This window comes from Pholcus phalangioides, unplaced genomic scaffold (genome assembly GCF_987345545.1).
Source record: "Pholcus phalangioides strain wild (caught in Gottingen) unplaced genomic scaffold, Ppha-v1.0 ptg000009l_1, whole genome shotgun sequence".
Classification (NCBI taxonomy): Eukaryota; Metazoa; Arthropoda; class Arachnida; order Araneae; family Pholcidae; genus Pholcus; species Pholcus phalangioides.
Genome location: NW_028301602.1, coordinates 43,951,159 through 43,969,772, shown reverse-complemented (window position 1 = coordinate 43,969,772; position 18,614 = coordinate 43,951,159). Strand labels below are relative to the sequence as shown.

General features: G+C 33.2%; 1 protein-coding gene across 2 annotated transcripts; it reads right to left on the bottom strand.

Moving 5' to 3' along the window:
* Positions 1-444: 444 nt before the first annotated feature.
* On the bottom strand, positions 445-17,660 carry Dgkepsilon (diacylglycerol kinase epsilon). Of its 2 annotated transcripts, none has more exons than XM_089236275.1 (11): positions 17,493-17,660; positions 14,794-14,867; positions 11,417-11,717; positions 9,971-10,323; positions 7,745-7,888; positions 7,489-7,634; positions 6,949-7,000; positions 5,305-5,418; positions 4,964-5,166; positions 2,645-2,756; positions 445-1,128 (listed from the first exon to the last, which is right to left on the bottom strand). In XM_089236275.1, the coding sequence occupies exons 1-11, from the start codon at positions 17,509-17,511 to the stop codon at positions 1,006-1,008; spliced, it is 1,641 nt and encodes a 546-aa protein (XP_089092401.1). In that variant the 5' UTR covers positions 17,512-17,660; the 3' UTR covers positions 445-1,005. The 2 variants fall into 2 exon arrangements, with proteins under 2 accessions (XP_089092401.1, XP_089092402.1); XM_089236276.1 differs by lacking the exon at positions 17,493-17,660 and adding an exon at positions 15,720-15,784 and having other exon boundaries at positions 721-1,128.
* Between the last annotated feature and the right edge of the window lie 954 nt (positions 17,661-18,614).

Below are 18,614 nucleotides of genomic sequence, written 5' to 3'. Positions count from 1 at the left end.
ACCAAAAAAAGCATGTTTGTCAATTATGTGAAATGAATATATTTCTCTGACTATAATTGTAACTAGAGTAATAATTATTGTATGGGTTTATAATCTCAATCCTTTATTTCATTAAAAAATAGAAATTCATGTAAGATTTGGTGAAAATTGGGACCATTTTTAGAAAGTCAGGATGGAAAAAATTACAGGAATGTCCTATAAACTATGGGTTATATATTCCAGTTTGTAGCCCGCGAGTAGCAGAAATACCACATATCTGGTCTGCAGACTGAAAAGGTTGTGTACCCCCTGTCCAAAATAGTCAAAGCGTGACAACGATGGTTCTTGGACCTCAACAATGACTTAATGACTTCTGGAATGTTTACTTTGGTTACCATGGTTCCCAAACAATGCATTTCACTCATTTATCCCTTGGTTTATTTATACATTGGTTTGTCACTGCCTTAATGCTCCCAGCATATGTAGAAAACTCAGGCAGCGCCGGATATTGTTGCTAGTTAAAAAATGTTCTATACATTTGCACTGATGGGAAAAAAAGTTTAAATGTTTACATGCAATTTAAGAATTCATGTCGTTATTTCAATTTATAAAGTGATAAATTCATGCTTCACTGATTTGATTTACATTTTTCCATCCAATGAAATATTTACATCTAGTTTACAATGAAAACTCCAGATTTTCTTTTTTTTATATCGCACTTTGATGAAAACACAATTTTTCCTATGAGCAATAATCTGTAATATTTATTTTCTTATAAAAGAGTAAAACACTGATATACACTGGGACAAATTTTGAGACTTGTTTCTTGTTCACAACTGGAACTCCCTCTACTTTACTAAAATTTAAATAAATCCTTACATATAAGTGAGATCTCAAAAATCTGGACATAAAATATGAAAAATACTATTAAAGTAAACAATCACAGAAGCTATCTTACAATACTTTCCCTGCTTACATATACCACATCTGTTCAGCAAAAAAAAAATAGTTCAGTTGGAAAGAAGCTTATTCTGAACGTCGATTCTGCAGGAAAGTTGCTTGATTATTAAAGCTTATGTTAATTTCAGCAGGTATCTGTTCCCATGGTTCACCATCTATTTGAATTGGAATTCTTTCATGCAATCGTATCTATAATAAAAAATAAAATTTTCAGATTCATGAGTTACACTAAATTCAATAAAAAAACGAAAGATTTCACAGAAACTTATTTCTTTTAACGGCATAAAAAATTAACAGGGTCTTGATTACTGTATGCTCCTCGATGTAACGGCACACCAAAATCTTATTCATCCTGCTACAGCAAAAACAGATAACACAGAAAGTTTTTCCGTGAAAAAAAAGTTAGCTTCTCACAGAATTTGAAGAAATGATTAACATTAAAAACGAAATGCAAAAAAGAGATATATATATATAAAAAATACCTTATTTACTTAAACAATTTCTTAACATAACAGCATGTTAACAAATTAACACTCTAAAAGTGTTTTTTTTTTCTTTTGCTGTTTTCTCAGCCTGAGACCTGTTACAATATTTTCTATCCAAATCGTGAGTTGCTCTCAGAAGTACAGCATCTCAATGACAACTTCTTTCAAATTTTCATATCCTTGAACATAAGATTTTGTGTGTTTTGTTCCATTAATGCATTGGAAGGACAGATTTTTCACTGTTCAAGCAGACTTTAGTTAACACCGAACTCTTTCACTGTCTGCATTACCATGTGTTAAAGCTAAAAAAGCCTTCACCAAAACTGGCAAAATTTGAACTTTGAGCTACTTTCAAGGTTACAAAGTTCAAATATGTCTGCCCAATATCTATCTATTCTCTGAACTTATGTCACTACTTGCAATTCTTTGCATTGCAGTACAACACATTCATCATACAGAGTTGATAGTTCTGTTGGTGATATAATGTTAAGCAACATCCCAGCAAATAATTTTAATTGCATATAGAGAACAATTCTCTGTAGGAGAGGGCGTCTGAGTAAGAGAGGGTGCAAACATCTCATTCTCTTCAACTGTAACACGAGGGGCCCGCAAATCGCCGATATTATGAGGAGGTCCTGCGGATTGCTGTTGGGAATCCTATGGGGGATCATGGCTAGATGATATTTTACTGGATATTTTAGCTCGAGTTTTTACAGATCCTGTTTTTTCCCAATGATCTCCGAAACATTTTGATAATTTAAACAAGTGAACCAATCCCCTTTTCGATTCTTCGCAAAAGCATGTGTGCAATCTTATGGGAACTAAAGCAAATTTATGCAGCAGATACGCTTTGAATGCAGGTAGGCAGCTGTGAAATTAACGTTACTTTCAGAAGAGAAGAAAGAGTAACCCACAGGAGAAAAAACTCTCTCCAAAATCAAAAAATTCAGTACATAGCCCTTCATTTAGGGATTTTGATAGCCCACGGGTTATAGGTTATACCAATAACAGTACAGGACTTTGTGCTTCAAGTTCATGAGATAGCACAATTATGGTACATGGTGGGAAGTAAATTATAGTATACACACATGTTACAGGCACTTTCACTGACCAATGGTAATTGATAAAGCCTTCATTTTGCTTTTTTTTAATAGAAGGGCAAAAAATTTACATATTTAACTTAATTTTTCACCTTATCAAACATAAATGCATGAACATACCTTTACATGTTTAGCCTGCCCTAAACGAATCGGTTCAGATAATCCAATTTGCAACTGGGCGATGTGGAAAGCAGAATATACCCCAAAAACTTCCAACAGCCTGTCATCGTATCTGTGATTATAAATAATCACATAAAATTTTTTGATTATAAATAAAATATCACTCAAAATATATATTGTCCATCAATTTAAAACCATATGATATCCTATTTATCCTTATATTCGACAAGTTATTTTCAAGATTTTATCAGAAGCATATTTAAAAGGTGGGATGCTTAATAGCCCTGGCCAAAAGCTCAGAAGGATGGCAAATTTTAGGAATGAATGGTTAAAAAAATTAGTAGAATGGGAGTAGAGCAGCAAAATTTTTATGGTTCACAGAAGGTAAAACCATAAATCAGTCTCTGCTTAAAGAGCGAGGGACTAAATCAGTGTGACCGAAAATGTGTGCAAGCATGTGAGCAACCAAAGCAATGTCAAAGTGAAGAATGTAAGCAACCAAAACTGTGGAAGCATGTGAATGATCAAAAATGACCCAGAATGTATGCAAGCATGTGAGCGATCAAAAAATTGTACAGGCATATGAGCAACCAAAACAATGTGAAAGTATGTGAGTGACCAAACCAAAAGAGAGACCAGGAGCCTAATCAGTAAATGACCACAAGAGTGATATAGTGTTTAAGCATAGGAGTTACCTAGAGAGCAAGGAATCAAGTCAGTGAATGACAAAAAGAGTGACTAAGAAAGTGTGCAGGAATGTTAATGACCAAAAGTGAGCTAGAGCGTGTGCAATCATGTTAATGAAAAGAGTGACTTGGAGTATGATCAGATCAGTGAATGACAAAAAGAATGACTAAGAAAGTGTGCAAGCATGTGAATGACCAAAAGTAAGCTACAGAGTGTGCAACCATGTTAATAATCAAAAGAGTGACTTGGAGTATGATCAGATCAGTGAGAGCAACCAAAAGAGTGACTCAGAGGGTGTGTGAGCATGGAAGAGACAAAAAGAAGAAAAAGTGACCCAAAGTGTGTGTAAGCATGGAAGTGCTTACTCGGATGACCCATAAGATCAAGATTGTGTGTAAGCATGGGAATGGCCAAAAAAGGGAGACAGACATACATTTACAGAGGGAGGGAATAAGCGGGCTATAGCCCAGGGCAGTAAATTTACAAAATGAGTGATCAAGAAAATTGGACTAGAATGGAAGAAAAGCAGAGAAATTTGTGTAGCCCACAGGTGGCAAAGCAATAAATCTGCCTCTGAGTTCTGTTTGCATTCCTAGAGAAATGATAGTTTGTTAAAATGCATTTTAATTACACCAAAACTACTTTTATAAATTATAATAAAAACTTGTTTATCCAATATAATTCGGTAAAGCCTACATCGGTAAATTGAAAATTTGAGATAATGGAATCTGCATCAATTTTAAGATCCAATATCTACATATTGTCCCTTTCATGTCAGAAGCATGAATGTGCAATGTTCTTGAAAAAAGAGAACATGGGAAATAACGTCTGAATTTTTACTCTACTTATGTTACTCTATGGAAGTTAATTTCATAAAAATTTTTGTACTGCGTGTTTCAATAGGGGTACACTTTCATGTTTCAGGCAAAACTTAAATAGCAAAATAAAATATACAATCAGCTGATTAAAAAATGGCAAATTTGCACATTCATGCTTCTGGCATGTGAGGGACAATATATAAAATTGATTTTCTGTGTGTGTATGTCTGTCTGGGTGTAAGTTCTCCATACAAATCTACAAATTTAGACAGTCAACAAATTTTGCATATATATGAAACAGGATCCAACTTGAATGATAAACTATTTTATAAGTTCATCACAGCAGGGCAAATGCCCGAAATGGACAAAAACCATAAGGCAACAATGACTTTCAGAATCTTTAACTTTGATAACCATGGTTCCCTAAAAATGTGTCTCAGCCATATTTATTCCTTTATAATGGTTTGTCACTTCAATTCTCTTAATATAGTGAGAAAACCTTGGACAGTGCCAGGTATCATAGCTAGTCATCTACACAAATTGTAATTAAATATACACACTCAACAGACAGACAATTTGGTCATCCTTTGCTTTACAGCGATACCACTAAGTTTTTTTAGCAACCTTACTGCTAATGAGTTACAATGTTTCTACTGCTCCAACCAACAAATTCCTCAAAAGCACAGCAAAATCCTCACCATGTCTCACTTATTGGAAATATTTTATACTGAACAACTAACAGCTTTAATAAAAGCATTGGTATTTTTCTTCAAAAGCATTGTAAAAAAATGAAAGAAAGAAAACTATTGCAAACCTCTGATTGACGTATTCTTCTTCAACTGGACCCATGTTCCATGGTTTTACACCTCCACCCCAACTTGGAATGTTCAAGATAATGACAGCCTCCAGCTCAGGAAGTTTGACTAGTTTATCATCTAAATACAGCTCTAATTTCAGATGTAGATTCTTACATTCTCTGTCCAGACAATCTTTAGTACCATAAATAAAGTACAGAAACTGTAAATATATGAATGAAATTATATTACTAGAACCTGAGTGGGATATAACTCATAATATATAATTATAGTATCTAGATGAATAACTTCAATTCTGTTGAGTTTGCTAAAGAGTAAGAACTTTTCACAAATAAGATACCTTGTTTAAAAGTCTGCTTTTAAATAGGTAGAACTTGGATTCCCTTGTTTTGTGGAAATTCAAAGCCACCAATGCATCAGCGCCAACTGATGCATAGTTATTCATGACAAACTCCTAAAATTCAGAAAGAGAAAATAAAATTGTAAGGCATGAACTAGAAGTAATTGAGCACATAGGAAGGTATTTATAATCGATTCACCATATTGTGCCATCTGGCCAAATTTTATTTCAGTAAATAAGTTTTACTTATTTATTTATTTATTCAATATTGACTTTATTGACTTTCACATTCATTCTAAATCTTTCATGCTTTGTTGCGATACATCACCAGTAATACATCATACAGTAAAACCCCTCTACAATTACCCTTCTTTTGTGGCCAAATAATTCACGAGACAAACTTTAAAAATGAGATAAAAATTTAAATAATGCATTTGAACCCCTGGGGGAATGAGGAAAACCCCTCTTAACAGACATGCCTCATATGCAGTCACCCCTTTTTTACGGCTGAATTATAATTTCACCCTGTATAATAAAAGTAAGCATTTCAAACCCCTGATTAATGGTCACCCCTTTTTGACAGACAAAGTTTTTGTCCCACTGGTGTCTGCAAAAGAGAGGTTTTACTGTATGGTCACCCAATATTTTCATCCTCAAATACAGTCACAGACACTATTTTCATTATTTATTCCACTTAAAACAGTGGGTCTTGTTACAGACACATTCTTTGTTCGAAAATTCATCATCCCATAATAAAACCATGGCTGAAAAGCTTGCAAAGTTAATTTTTTGCTCTTGAGGTTCATTCAAACAAATTCAATATTTTTTTTTTTTTTTTGTGAATTTGAGGTATTTTAATGAATTTTTGTGAACAATTTTTTGTATGCTCTTATTTCCAATTTTGGCTAAAAAACATGTTCTTCTTCCAAGATAATGCCTTATGTTTAGTCAGTGTTATTATAAAACTTTGGGGGAAAACTAGAACAATTAGCGAAACGTATGACACTGAGTTACTAGTGTTGTGTAAGACTGCAGCTTATACAAAGCAGCGTCATTTCCCCGAAAAAGTTTTTTATTTTTCTGAGTGTGGCTTATTTATAAGAAATTGAAGAGGCAGATTTAACTGCGGGCACACAGAGCATGCACACGGGGCCCCAATTCCTATAAAGAGCCCTGAAAAACCCAAACTTCACATTATTTTCTAATGTAGAGGGGCCCAATATTTTCTTTTGCGCCCGGGGTCTCGACAGACTTTAATCTGCCACTGGAAAACTGGTAATTTTTTATGTCCCACGCACAATCTCTAACTTATATTATAAAAACTAGATTTATTTCAAAATGAAGTATTTTCAAGGGTTCAGTAGGAGAATTCCTTTTTCTTCACAATCACCTCTCTTTGACAGTCAAGTCTTTTTTTTGTCCTGCCTGTGTCTGCTAAAGAGATTTACTGTACTATCTTAACATGCCCAAATACAAAACATTACTGGGAAAATCTCATTAAAACATCTCATTTTACTACACATAACCACAGAATACATTAACATATGCAGGTATAAGAAAAGATAATTACAACTATGCTACTTTTTTTTTAACTTCATGTAGTAAGTAACACATTAAGAAAAATCTTGATGTAAGCCTGATTACCTTGGATGGCAAACGAATACCAAAATGTCTGGGCTTTATCTTGACCATCCATCTGTGATTGAAAACATAAAATTTGAATATTTTTATATTGTTATATATTCTTTTAATCACATGGGTACTGAACTTTTGATATCCTCAGCTGAACTATTAACTAAAATCATATCAATACAGCTGTAGTTAATATAACTCTTTATGCCCAAAATGTAACTTCTTACAAAATAATTGAAAATGAAATAGTGAGAAGCACAATAAACTCCAGTCAGTCAAAACACTGCGTCTATTATTTCACTGCTCTGAACTGTTAAGCCACAAAAATTTAACAAAGAACTATCTGTGATTTTAAAAATATGTGGGTTTAACTTTTTTAAAAAGATTATACATATGTACTTAGCCTAACGAATTAATAAGTGTTTTCTCATAAATCATGTTAAAATATACTGTACTCGACTATGACTCATCAATATTTTCATAATGTTAAGAAATCCACATTGTCTTATAGATCAGATAAAACTAACATGAGGCTAAACCTATGAATTATACCTATCTAATTTTGAAACAGTAGCAACAGAAATTTGATCTAGAATTTTCTTGACTTCAATTTCACCAGAGTAGCTACTGCCCCATCCAAGAACACGAGAAAGATCATTGCCTGTACCCAAAGGCAGTATGCATACCTGCGGTTGTGGCTGCAATCAAAACAATGTATAATACATATTTTAGTTATTGGATTCACTTTTTATAGAAATACAATATCAACTTATAAAGAATACCTACATCCTATCCGATAAAAACCTACATCAATTTTTAATTTGTCAATAGCATTCAAAACCCAGCCAATAGTCCCATCACCACCAGCAACCAGAATTCTGCATACATGATCAGGTATTAGATGGCACCACTCTAGCCCATTTTCTAGCTGCAATTCATCCAAGTCAATGACCTGAAAAAAGAAAATACTCAGTTATGTCAAAAAAAAGAAAGAGTGGAAAAAAGTTGCATATTAAAAGAGTTCATTTAAATTGTTAACTTATAAAAGTTTAACAGAAATACTTCTGCCCACAACGTAGAAGCATCTACAATAACCAGAGGTCCATGTGTTTTCAGAGTTTCTGAATGAACAAAATAAAAATCTACAAAAAAAAAAAAAAAAAATTAACATCGCAACTCTGAAAAAGTTTGCTTTAAAAAACATTCTTTGAATAGACTGTACAATTTGAGCTCTTAAAGAAAGCCATACAAGCAAGCTTATAGAATGATTGTTAAGGTGGCATTTTGTGTTGGGGCATAGGACTTTTGGTTCAAGTACCATAATTTCTGATAAATAACAGTACAGGTAACATATAATAACTTTAGTTCTAAATTTTTTCCATTTGTTTACACTGATTTAAGATAACAAAATACTGATAGTATGGAAATGACCAAAAAAAAAGACGAAATCATACAACCATTCACAAAAAGATATGTGAACTAATCAGTTAATTTTTCCATCACAGTCAGTATTTCTAATCCCAATTTTTTTTAAGTATCAAGATTGTGAGGAAGGGTGCTGCTTGTCCTGACTGAGGGAAAAACAGAGTTTTGTTTAATATGTATGTAAGTTCCATGAATATTTGTCAAAGGTTGTAGAAAGCATACAGAAATACACATAGATGGACAAAGAGAAGTCTTAGAAAAGAATTTTAACGAACAAAATTATTAGTGTCTTCTTCCACAAACAATAACATGAGTCTATTGAAATATGTGAGATTGCTTGCTAGTTGGTTCAAAATCTTACCGCTTGAGAATGTCACATCCAACAGATTGACTGTGCCAACACTCCATACACAGATATGATCTTATCTGATAGAGTTGATGCACAAAAGTGACCAATTGTAGATTTTAAAAAATATATTTGCTTTTCATAGCTCATAGCTGTTTAATGATTGGAAAGTATAAAAAAGAAGGAAAGAAAAGGTGAGCGCAAGGTAGTAAATGCAAACACATTTGTGTATTCTTGTTTTGATGTCAAAATATAGATGAAACAAAAGGGTCAAGCATTTTTAGTTGGGAAAACGGAAATATAAAAAATACTAACAGATGTACAAAGTCATACAAAATAACATTATATACATTGATACCTTGACTTGCAAATTTTTTGGGTAATGAAATTTTTTTGTGATTTTTCTGACTCAGCTAACGAATGAAGATTCAGCTAGTGAACATTTTCATTGATATGGATGCTCGCGATAACATAACACAGCCAATGAATTTGAGGGCCAATCAGCATCAGAATTTCTGTCACTTGAGTCTGATCAACTCAGGTCCACCTCGGAATCTTTATCCAGATGTACCTCTATTTCTCATCTTCCTATAAATTCTCATTTATCTAGTTTTGAAACTGTTCATTTTAGTCTTTGGTCAGTTTGTCTTTTTTACAGCGCTCCTTGGTGTTTTAAAAAACTGGGCAGTTACTAGAATGAATTAAACCATAGTTTCCGTAGAAACCTATGGGAAATTACATGTCAGCTAACAAGTCATTCTGGAATGAATCATCTTCGTTAGCCAAGGTATCACTGTATATATAAAGGAAATCTAACATAACCCCAAAAAACTTTGTTACTTCAAGAAATTCAATATAAGTTTGCTGAAGTGAAGTTTGTGTATTTAGAAACTCAAGTACGTGAATGGACTATAAAAAGATTCAAAGCTGAAATAGAATTTTTTTAAAAAAAAGATTGTCACCTTAAAACTAAAAAAAAAAGAAACAAAACATAAGAAATAGTGGTTAACATCTGAGTAGTGTTGAAAAACTATAAAGTAAAAGACTTAGGTCTAGTTGTTCTTTGCAAAGTGTACATACATTAGCCACTTTGCAAAGACTCTAGACTTCAGACATGGATTGTAACATAATTTTTTTGTATGTGTAGGTGTCCCCTTTCCCAAAAGTGTATTATGCTTTCAACCTTAACTAACAGAGGTTTGAATGTACATATGCAACATCATCAACTTCTTTACAACCCCAAGTGCATAAGTCTTAAATTACCTGGCATGGATTCAGAAAAGAACGGAATGATCTGAGTATAAGCTCTCCTTCGTTATCACCACTTTTTCTGTTTGCAATAACAATAAGAGGGTTCCATGGTGTGTAAGATGGTGGATGGACCCCACCTACTACAAGGTGTCTACGACCTTTCAAACCGGCAAGTTTCAATGAAACACAAAATGGTGGCACTATAAATGATTTGTAGTGGCCAAAGTCACAATACTCTGAGATTTTTGAATGACACTTTGTATGAACTGTTCTTTGGCACCAGCAGCAACGAAAGTCTTTAAGGCAAGCTTCCGTGCAACATTCCATATCACAAACATCACAGATTGAATTATGAGGCAAATTACCTGAAAGATCAGAATAAGAAATAAAAATTGAGAAAAAATAAAATTTTGAATTAAACGTTAGCATAGACTTTCACAACACTCAATACAAAGAGAATATAATACTTCAAATGGGCCAAGGCACTTTGTAGCAAATCATATTATAAAGATATTTAGATTAACATAAGTTAATATATAATGTAAAATTCATCATCTCAGAGAGGATGGAGATCAACAGTGTTTGGTTTCCTGTGTCTTAAAAATGATGGGATTGAAATCCCCAAGCATTATCAAGAGCACTTGGGAATAACTTTTGCCAATGAGAAAAATCTAGCTCCACAGACCAATCCCCCAAGAATCAGTGTGACTCAAGCAGAAAGAAGGCGTATGTAGTAGCCTTTTTCCCACTGCTACGTTAGATTTTAATTTTTTAAAATGTTTGCCACCTGTGTGAATGAAGCATCGAAAGACAAAAACTTTGTCATGTTGGCCAAAAAACCCAAAAACCTTGAATTTTACTTTACATAATATCAACGAAAGCCTTGTTTATTTCATTAATATATAATGTTATTAAGATAGGGTTTGACAAATCCCAAGCATGAGATCACCGTGGCAACTGAAAAATAAGAATTGGTACCTAAAATTCTCTATTGCAGATTGCAAAATTAGGATCTGAAGAAAATTAACATCAATACATACTACCACCATGCAAAGAAATCACCACGTTTCTGAAAAGTTAAAAAAAAGTTTTGTAGGACAATTTTTCTCTGGAAAAAAAATATATATTCTTGGCTCCTGAGAAATTTGTTTGGTGCCTAATTTTTTTTTTGATCTGTCAATTCCTAAATTAAGATTCCAAGTGTTGAAGTCGTAGTGATTTACCACCCAAGGAATAAAACAATACACTGCAAACCAGCTGCAACCAAGTTTTAATGAACTTGGCTAAAGTTGACTCTAAATGACTTCATGATGACATGACATTTTGGTTCCCTTCTCACATTTTCCTAAAATCAGAGTTATGACTAGTATGAATCATTGGCAAACTAAGGATGCTTTTCATTCGTGCATCTAAATCTGAAGGTAAAATTTGTCTAACATCATATTCTTAAAAACATACCTTTCACCCAATGATGTTTCAGTGAACTGTCATTTGTTGACAGCAGCTTACAGTTAAGAGTTCTGTCTGCTTTTTTAAGACATGGATCATCTGCACAAACACCACACGAGTCACAATAGTACCCATCCACAATCAAAGTATTACATATACTGCAGTAAGCGGTGTTGGAAAAAATGTCAATAGAGGACCATCTATGTCCTTTTGTGACGTCTCTGGCAGGAAGTTCATATTTTCTTGCTGGCCTCAACAGTTTCCACAGTACAACAGCAGAAAAGATCAAAGCAGTTGTAACTATCCCTGCCTGTCAATGAAAATATGATAACATTCAAACAAAATAAAAATAAAAACACAGAACATTTACTTTTTTAAAATTAAAAGTAGTCAATTTCTCACATAATATGTGATAACCAAAATTAATTAATTTTAAAATTTGATTAATTTTTTCAATCAACTGAGAAATGGCAAATGAAATTTCTGTATTATACATAAATTTACAGTTCATAATTTGTCACATCAGAAACAAGGGCCAGAGTTAGTTAGCCATTAACTACAGTATTTGTTGTTTTTATGCAAGTTATAAGCAAAATAAAATTTAAACTAACAGAGATTTTAATAAAACTATTGTGGTGATAAAACAAACCATAGTTCATTTATAATAACTAACAGGGCAATTTTAAATTTTACTTTCGTATTGATGAATTGGCTGATGCAGGGCTCCCACTCAAAAAATTAGAAAAAGTAGGATGGAGGGGGGGGGGGTACCCTCTCAGACAACATAATAGCATAATTTTTAAAAAAAAGACGCAAAAAAAGTTGTTTTTTTTTCATAGCATAATTTCAGTATCCTATAAGTTTTGTCTCTCCTCACAATACATTACACTCTTTTTTCGAGGAGTCTTCCAAAGTCCAAAGAGAGTCTATCAACTCTCTTCCTCGATGCAAAGTAAATTATAAGAAGACATGTAAGTTTTTTTAAGAACGATGCTTCTAAAAAATGCAAAGCTGCTACTGCCTTACTAATTTATGTATTTAGGTTAAAACTTTAACATAACAATGTATCTCAACACAGCCTACCCTAATATTTTTTTACAAATTGTTAAATGCCTTATGAAAATTTGATTTTGGAACAACTAAAACGACTTCAAATACATATTTTCAGGAAATTTTAAATTATTTTAAATAAATTATTGTCTCCATATTCCACATTTCTCTTTTAACTCGTTTCATTTTGGAAACAATGTCTGAATGGTTCATATGCAGCAGTATTCATCTCAGTGGTATGTTACTTCATGCAACATATACAGATATGGAAAACAAATTTTGAAGTTATTAGTATTGATAGTGCTTTTCAAATAGCCTTTATTTGTTCACAACCAATTTGATTTGGATAAAAAATGAGCTCTTTTTTCAGCATTATAAAACCATTAAATTTATAACTGTTGATTCGTGCCACAGAGCTTAAATTACATATATTTAAAAATTACAGATTTTTCTTGACTTTGTTGATTGCAAGTGTTATTGCTATCATGACATAAGCTTCAGCATCAAACTAATTTTATTGACTGAATTTGACACAACTGTCACCAACTTGACAGAATTTGTTTTTTTTTTGAACTCATATAAGTTAAATAACATGATAAATAGCCTAAATACTTGTGCATAAGCCAAGTTTTTCTAGCGAAAATTTTGTTCCTTAATTTGGAGGGGTCAGCTTATACACAGGTCAGTTTTTGAGGAGAAAATAATATCAACCCCCCCCCCCCCCCAAATCAAAAGCTATATGGCCTCCACACTTGAAGATCTGTGATGTCATTGGAATACTTTAGACGGCGTCACTATTCAGTAGAGTAATTTTGTAGCTATGTTCAAATCCCACAGAACCAATGATGTTAAAGCCAAAGCAAAAAATATCAAAAACATCATTGGCTTTGATACCCAGTGAACTAACATCAATTTTACAGCATTTAAACGTATCAACAAGTCTTTCAAAGATTACTTAAGGAATTTATGGACTGAATGGATGAGTTCCAAAGATTAAGAAACTACAAAAAGTAGTGGCTTAAAGAAACCCAACATTGGCCTCGTTTACCAGTAGGCGCTGAATTCTGTTTCCACCGAAAGCATAATAAAATCCTTTAAAAAGTTTTATATCAGTAACACGATGAACAGAACTGAAGACAGCATTTTCTTTGAAAGTGATGACGGTGATGACAGCACGGTTGAAGATGAAAACAAAAATGTCACACAGTATGATGACTTGGCTTTTCGATGTAGAGCTCGGAGAATCAGAAGAAATAATTTAGAAAGTTTGAATCATTTTTCATTGTAACTTTTATTACATGAAAATATATAACTAATTTTTTCCCCTTTAAAAAAATGCGCTGATTTTTGGAGGTCAACTTATACATGAGTATATCAAGTAAAGTTGAAAATAATGGAAATACAGTCGACGCTCGTTACAACAACTCTCTTTGTTATAAATGGATTTTATATTGAAAGGTCCTTACATTGAACATTTCAAAAAAATGTATATCGTATGATAGAATAGAAAATTTTTTATTTTGTTATAATGTTGCAATAATCTGGTAGGAAAAAACAAAATTTAAATACATTATACAGTATGTACATTGTATTTACGAAAATACTGTTTATGGCCTAAACCTTCATTTATTTCTCACTATATGCAGCAAAGTAATAAGTTCATTTGTCTGTGCATTCTTGTATTGAGAAATTAAGTAAAATTTTGCAACAAAATTTAAAATAAGATAGAAAAAAAATCAACCCAATGGAACTAAGCCACCATGTGAGAAATTAAAACGGAACAGTAAGAAAAGTTTCTAGTGACGGCACCAATTGGGCGCAGGTGATGGCTACTTCTATAGAAGTAGAAGTACCATAGAAGTTACGTTTTATCTTTAAGCCATCTATGTTTCATACCCTTTCTTCTCTTTACATCAAAGATCAAAGTTTGACGCACTCATTGAAAGAAAAAAGGGGGGGAAGAGACTGAGAGCTGAATTCAGTCATTATAATGGATTGAATTATATTCACTGGTCATTATATTGGACAAAATATAACATGGTTTAAATAGAAAAGTATTTTGGACCTGTCGTACCAGTCGTTATAACGCATCAACAAATTTTGTCAAGATAGGAAAATATTTGGGACCTATCGTACCAGTTGTTCTAACGGACAGTCATTATAATGAGCGTTGACTGTATTTGGATTTCCCTACAAAAGGGGCACTCCCAATCTTGTCTTTCAGAATTTTCTCCAGCACAATCGCGCCCTCCAGGGCAATGAGCTAAAATCTCATAAGCGACAAAGCCTGGTCGTGCTCAGTCCGTTCTGTACTGGGATTTGTTTTTGTTAAGTACCTGAATGGTGGTAGAGCTATCCATGTCTGTAGCAAGCCAAGACATTGAGTTCCACATGATTCTCTCTAGAATCCCTAAAGCAATAAAAATAGTTTTAATATCTGCTTGTAATAATAATATCATCATCACCATCATATCACAGTTTTCTATATAGATAAATCTTGTGAAATGCACAAAATTTTTACAATGCAGATGACACAATTTATGGGTACTATAACACAAATTCAGAGTTTCGAAGTGACAGAGCCAGCAAATAGAGCGATAAAAGTGTGTAGTTCAAACTAGGAAAATTCTGGATAATCTTACACAAGTTTTTAAATAAAACGAAATAGAAATATTTTCCTGTATTTTAATATTGATAAAATCAATATTAGATTCTTCTACGCCAGTTTCCTAAGCTTTTGTTTTTCTACCGCCCCCTCTTCTTCAGAAATCTTTTTCTTGTTGCTTCCAAAAGTGGGCACTATCACCTCCTGGGGGGGGGGGCAGGGGAAAGAATAATGCGTCCAAGGAGGCTATAGAAACTATGGGTATAACATAGGATATCCTATGGGTTTGCTTGAGTTGGGGATGATGAGAGAAAAAATTTGAAGAAAGGGGCGATGGGACAAAAAGTTTGGGAAAGTATGCTCTAAATCCAACCTAACTCCAAATTTAACCCAACCCTACTATGATATATTGAAAATAATACAGCAAATCATATTTTTTTTCCTCATAATAGATTTAATTCAATACTTTCTTGTGTTAAAACTGAGCGCAACTGCAGTCTCTGTCCCCATAGGCAATTTATTACCAACTGAGTTCTACTGGAAGGGTGCATGTGTACTTTACAGTAAGAGTGCTTCTTTAGGGTTCTGCATTAAGTTTTAGTGCTGCCATCTATTTTTTCAAACTGCAAGTTTGATGTAATTATTGAACATTTGTACCATTGTAGGTGCATTGCTCTGTGATGAGATTTCTTGATGGAGAGATGGGCTTGCTTCAAGATTTCTTTTGAAGAGATTCCCTGTGCCAGAACAGTTATAGTATAAACCTTTTTTTTCTTTGACAACTTTTTTTTTTTGGCGATTTCCTTTCTAACTTGTTGGTGCTTTTCTTCTCGGTCGGTGATGGTTGGCTTTTTTCTTCCATTGGCGTTTTTTTCTGTCGGTTATTACTATTATTATTCCTTTTCCTTCTGAGTTGCTATTTCCTTTTATGCTGTTTGTTATCGCCTGAAAGTGACATTGCCTTTAGCGGTTGCTGATAATAATAGGCTTCTGTATGGATTGCAGCATTTGAATCGAGTCCATTAGCATTTTAGAACTTTTTCTTTTCTCGTTTATACGTTGTATATCCTATATAGTTTACCATTTTCCCAGCATATTACATTGTTTTTTCGTTGGAATATCTCATTTTGTATTTCTTTTATCAGGTTGCACATTTAATATTGCCGTTTTTATCAATTTTTTTGCATACCAGCCATTAAAGTCTAATCCCGCAATCATATTTTTATTGAACCCAGAGTGTTTTTTCCCCTGATCATTGCATTATTTATTTAACACTCCTTTTTTAATTATTTTCAATCCCATATCTGGTCTAGGATTTTATATTTTTGTTCATCTTTATCCCCTTAATTAGTCTAAGAATGTGCTTTGCTAATTGTTTTTGCCGTTTATTTTTTTCGTTTTTTTTACTATAGCAATATCACTTTTTTTGCGATGTGTTGGCCATTTTTTTTTTTTTTTTTTGGCAAGAAAAACATCAAAAAGCATGACTCTGTTTCACTCTTGGTGATTTCTCATCATGCTTTTAGGCATTTTTCGAAAAAAAAAAATCGCCAAAAGGGATATACTATAGCTTTTCCAAAAAAATGGGAATATGAAATGTACAACCTGATGAAATAAATACGAAATGGGATATTCTAACAAGAAAAACAATGCAACGTGCTGGGAAAACGGTTAATTTCAACCGTATCTAGTCTAAGGATATTTTTAATCTCAAACCCTCATTTAGTTGTAGAATGTTTTGCTATTGTTGCTCATTTCTATTGTCTTTTTTTTCCATTTTATCAGCCATAGTAGATTTTTCGCTATTTTTGTGATTAGTGATTTTTTTTATTTGGCAAGAAAGACGTCTGAAAGCATGACTTTGTTTCACTCTTGGCGACTGATCACCATGATTTCACTTTCTCTCGAAAAAAAAATATCGCCATCACCAAAAAGAGATTGTACTATGGCTGTGACGCCCCCTTCCCCCCCATCAAAAGTAGGCTGTGTGTATGCCCCGATCCAGGTTCAATGCCTCACCCCTAAATTTTGCAAACACAGCGTAAACAAGACTTTTCATTGGAAAAATTTTCTCCGTTCAATAAAACTTCACAGCTGATTTACCACACAAAAACGTTTGTTTCCCGTCCATTCTCGTCTAGATTTCTTGACTGGTCAAGAGTGATTTCATAACTCAAATTTACCGCCGTCGGCTTTAGCTTACACATCCTTATCCAGTAAGGTAATTTACACTTAGAAATAAAAAAAGCATTCCTAACAAAATGTATCCAGCAGAGAGATCAATTTCATGAATGTTTCATCAAACTCAGTAATGAATAGTATTCGTTATAAATGGTAACAATTTTATCATATCATTAATTGAACGGGTTTGATGAGTATATTGTAACACCATTTTAACACGACTCAAACCAGAGTTTGATTTATAATTACTTTCTCTTTTTCTTTTCATATCTTTGAGACAAAAGAATTAGAATATTTAATTCTAATCATACTGCGAAAATGTAAAAAAAAAAGTTATAATAATCTTCAGTAAAACACGAGTTTATTAAAACCGTATTGTTTACAAATGAAGACCAGAGTTGGAACTTGACTTGACTTGACTTGTTTAACGCCCTGTCCTTTTTTACCAACCTAGGGCTTAGGAAATTCACTGAGTTGTTATCGTTATCATCGAGAACCTTGTTAATAGCTGCGTTGAAATCCATGGAGGAAAGAATAATAAAGTTATTCTTTCCTCCATGGTTGAAATCAAATCCACAATTTGGCTTTTGCTGCTATCTATCTAGTGATTCAAGAACCTCATTAATAAATAACGGCCACGAAAAAAAAAAAAAAGAAAAAAAAATTGACTTGTGCTGCTATCTGTTATTCAAAAAGCAAACGAAAAACTATCAACTAGTACTATTTTTCAAATCATAGATGGCAGCAAATTCTGGGTATAGGATTGAAAATCCAAATGAAATGTTCTTCATGATCACTGAGCTAACTTTACTTATAAGTAGGCTGACCATATTTCCTCGAGAGAAATACGGGACATTGAGATTCCAAATACGGGAAAATACGGGACATCGCCAATTATCGCCAAAAATGACGCCAAAACCGAGCAAAGTTGCCAAATATTGTTAAAATTACGGTAAAATCACAATGGCGGGAAATGAAACGTTACTGCAAATTGCAGTGGATTAAAATGAATTTCACGAAAAAAACGTTCACCGAGACAAATGTGGGAGATAAATATTCTCATTTATAGTTATAATTATCATAATATAGTTTATTAGTTGAAAAATAATTTCAATCTTTGACTTCAATAAAGAATAAAAATTCAAGTAAGCGTCGTGTAAAATACGGGAAAAACCGGGACACTTTTGCGAAAAAGTCGGGACGACCAAAAATACAGAAAATACCGGGACTGTCCCGGGAAATACGGGACGTATGGTCACCCTACTTATAAGTAAACTTTACTTATAGCTCAGTGTTCATGTTATTGCTTCTATGGTCATTCTTGACCTTCTAGTTCTCAAGGGTGACCCTAAATGAAAGCTTTATTTTATC

What these genes read in the sequence shown, in the direction of transcription:
- Dgkepsilon (XM_089236275.1), bottom strand. An exon ending in GTATTCGTTTGCCATCCAAG is followed by an intron (nt 5,419 to 6,948) that starts GTAATCAGGCTT and finishes TCTGAATTTTAG; the next exon opens with GAGTTTGTCATGAATAACTA. An exon ending in AAAGCAGACTTTTAAACAAG is followed by an intron (nt 5,167 to 5,304) that starts GTATCTTATTTG and finishes ATATATTTACAG; the next exon opens with TTTCTGTACTTTATTTATGG.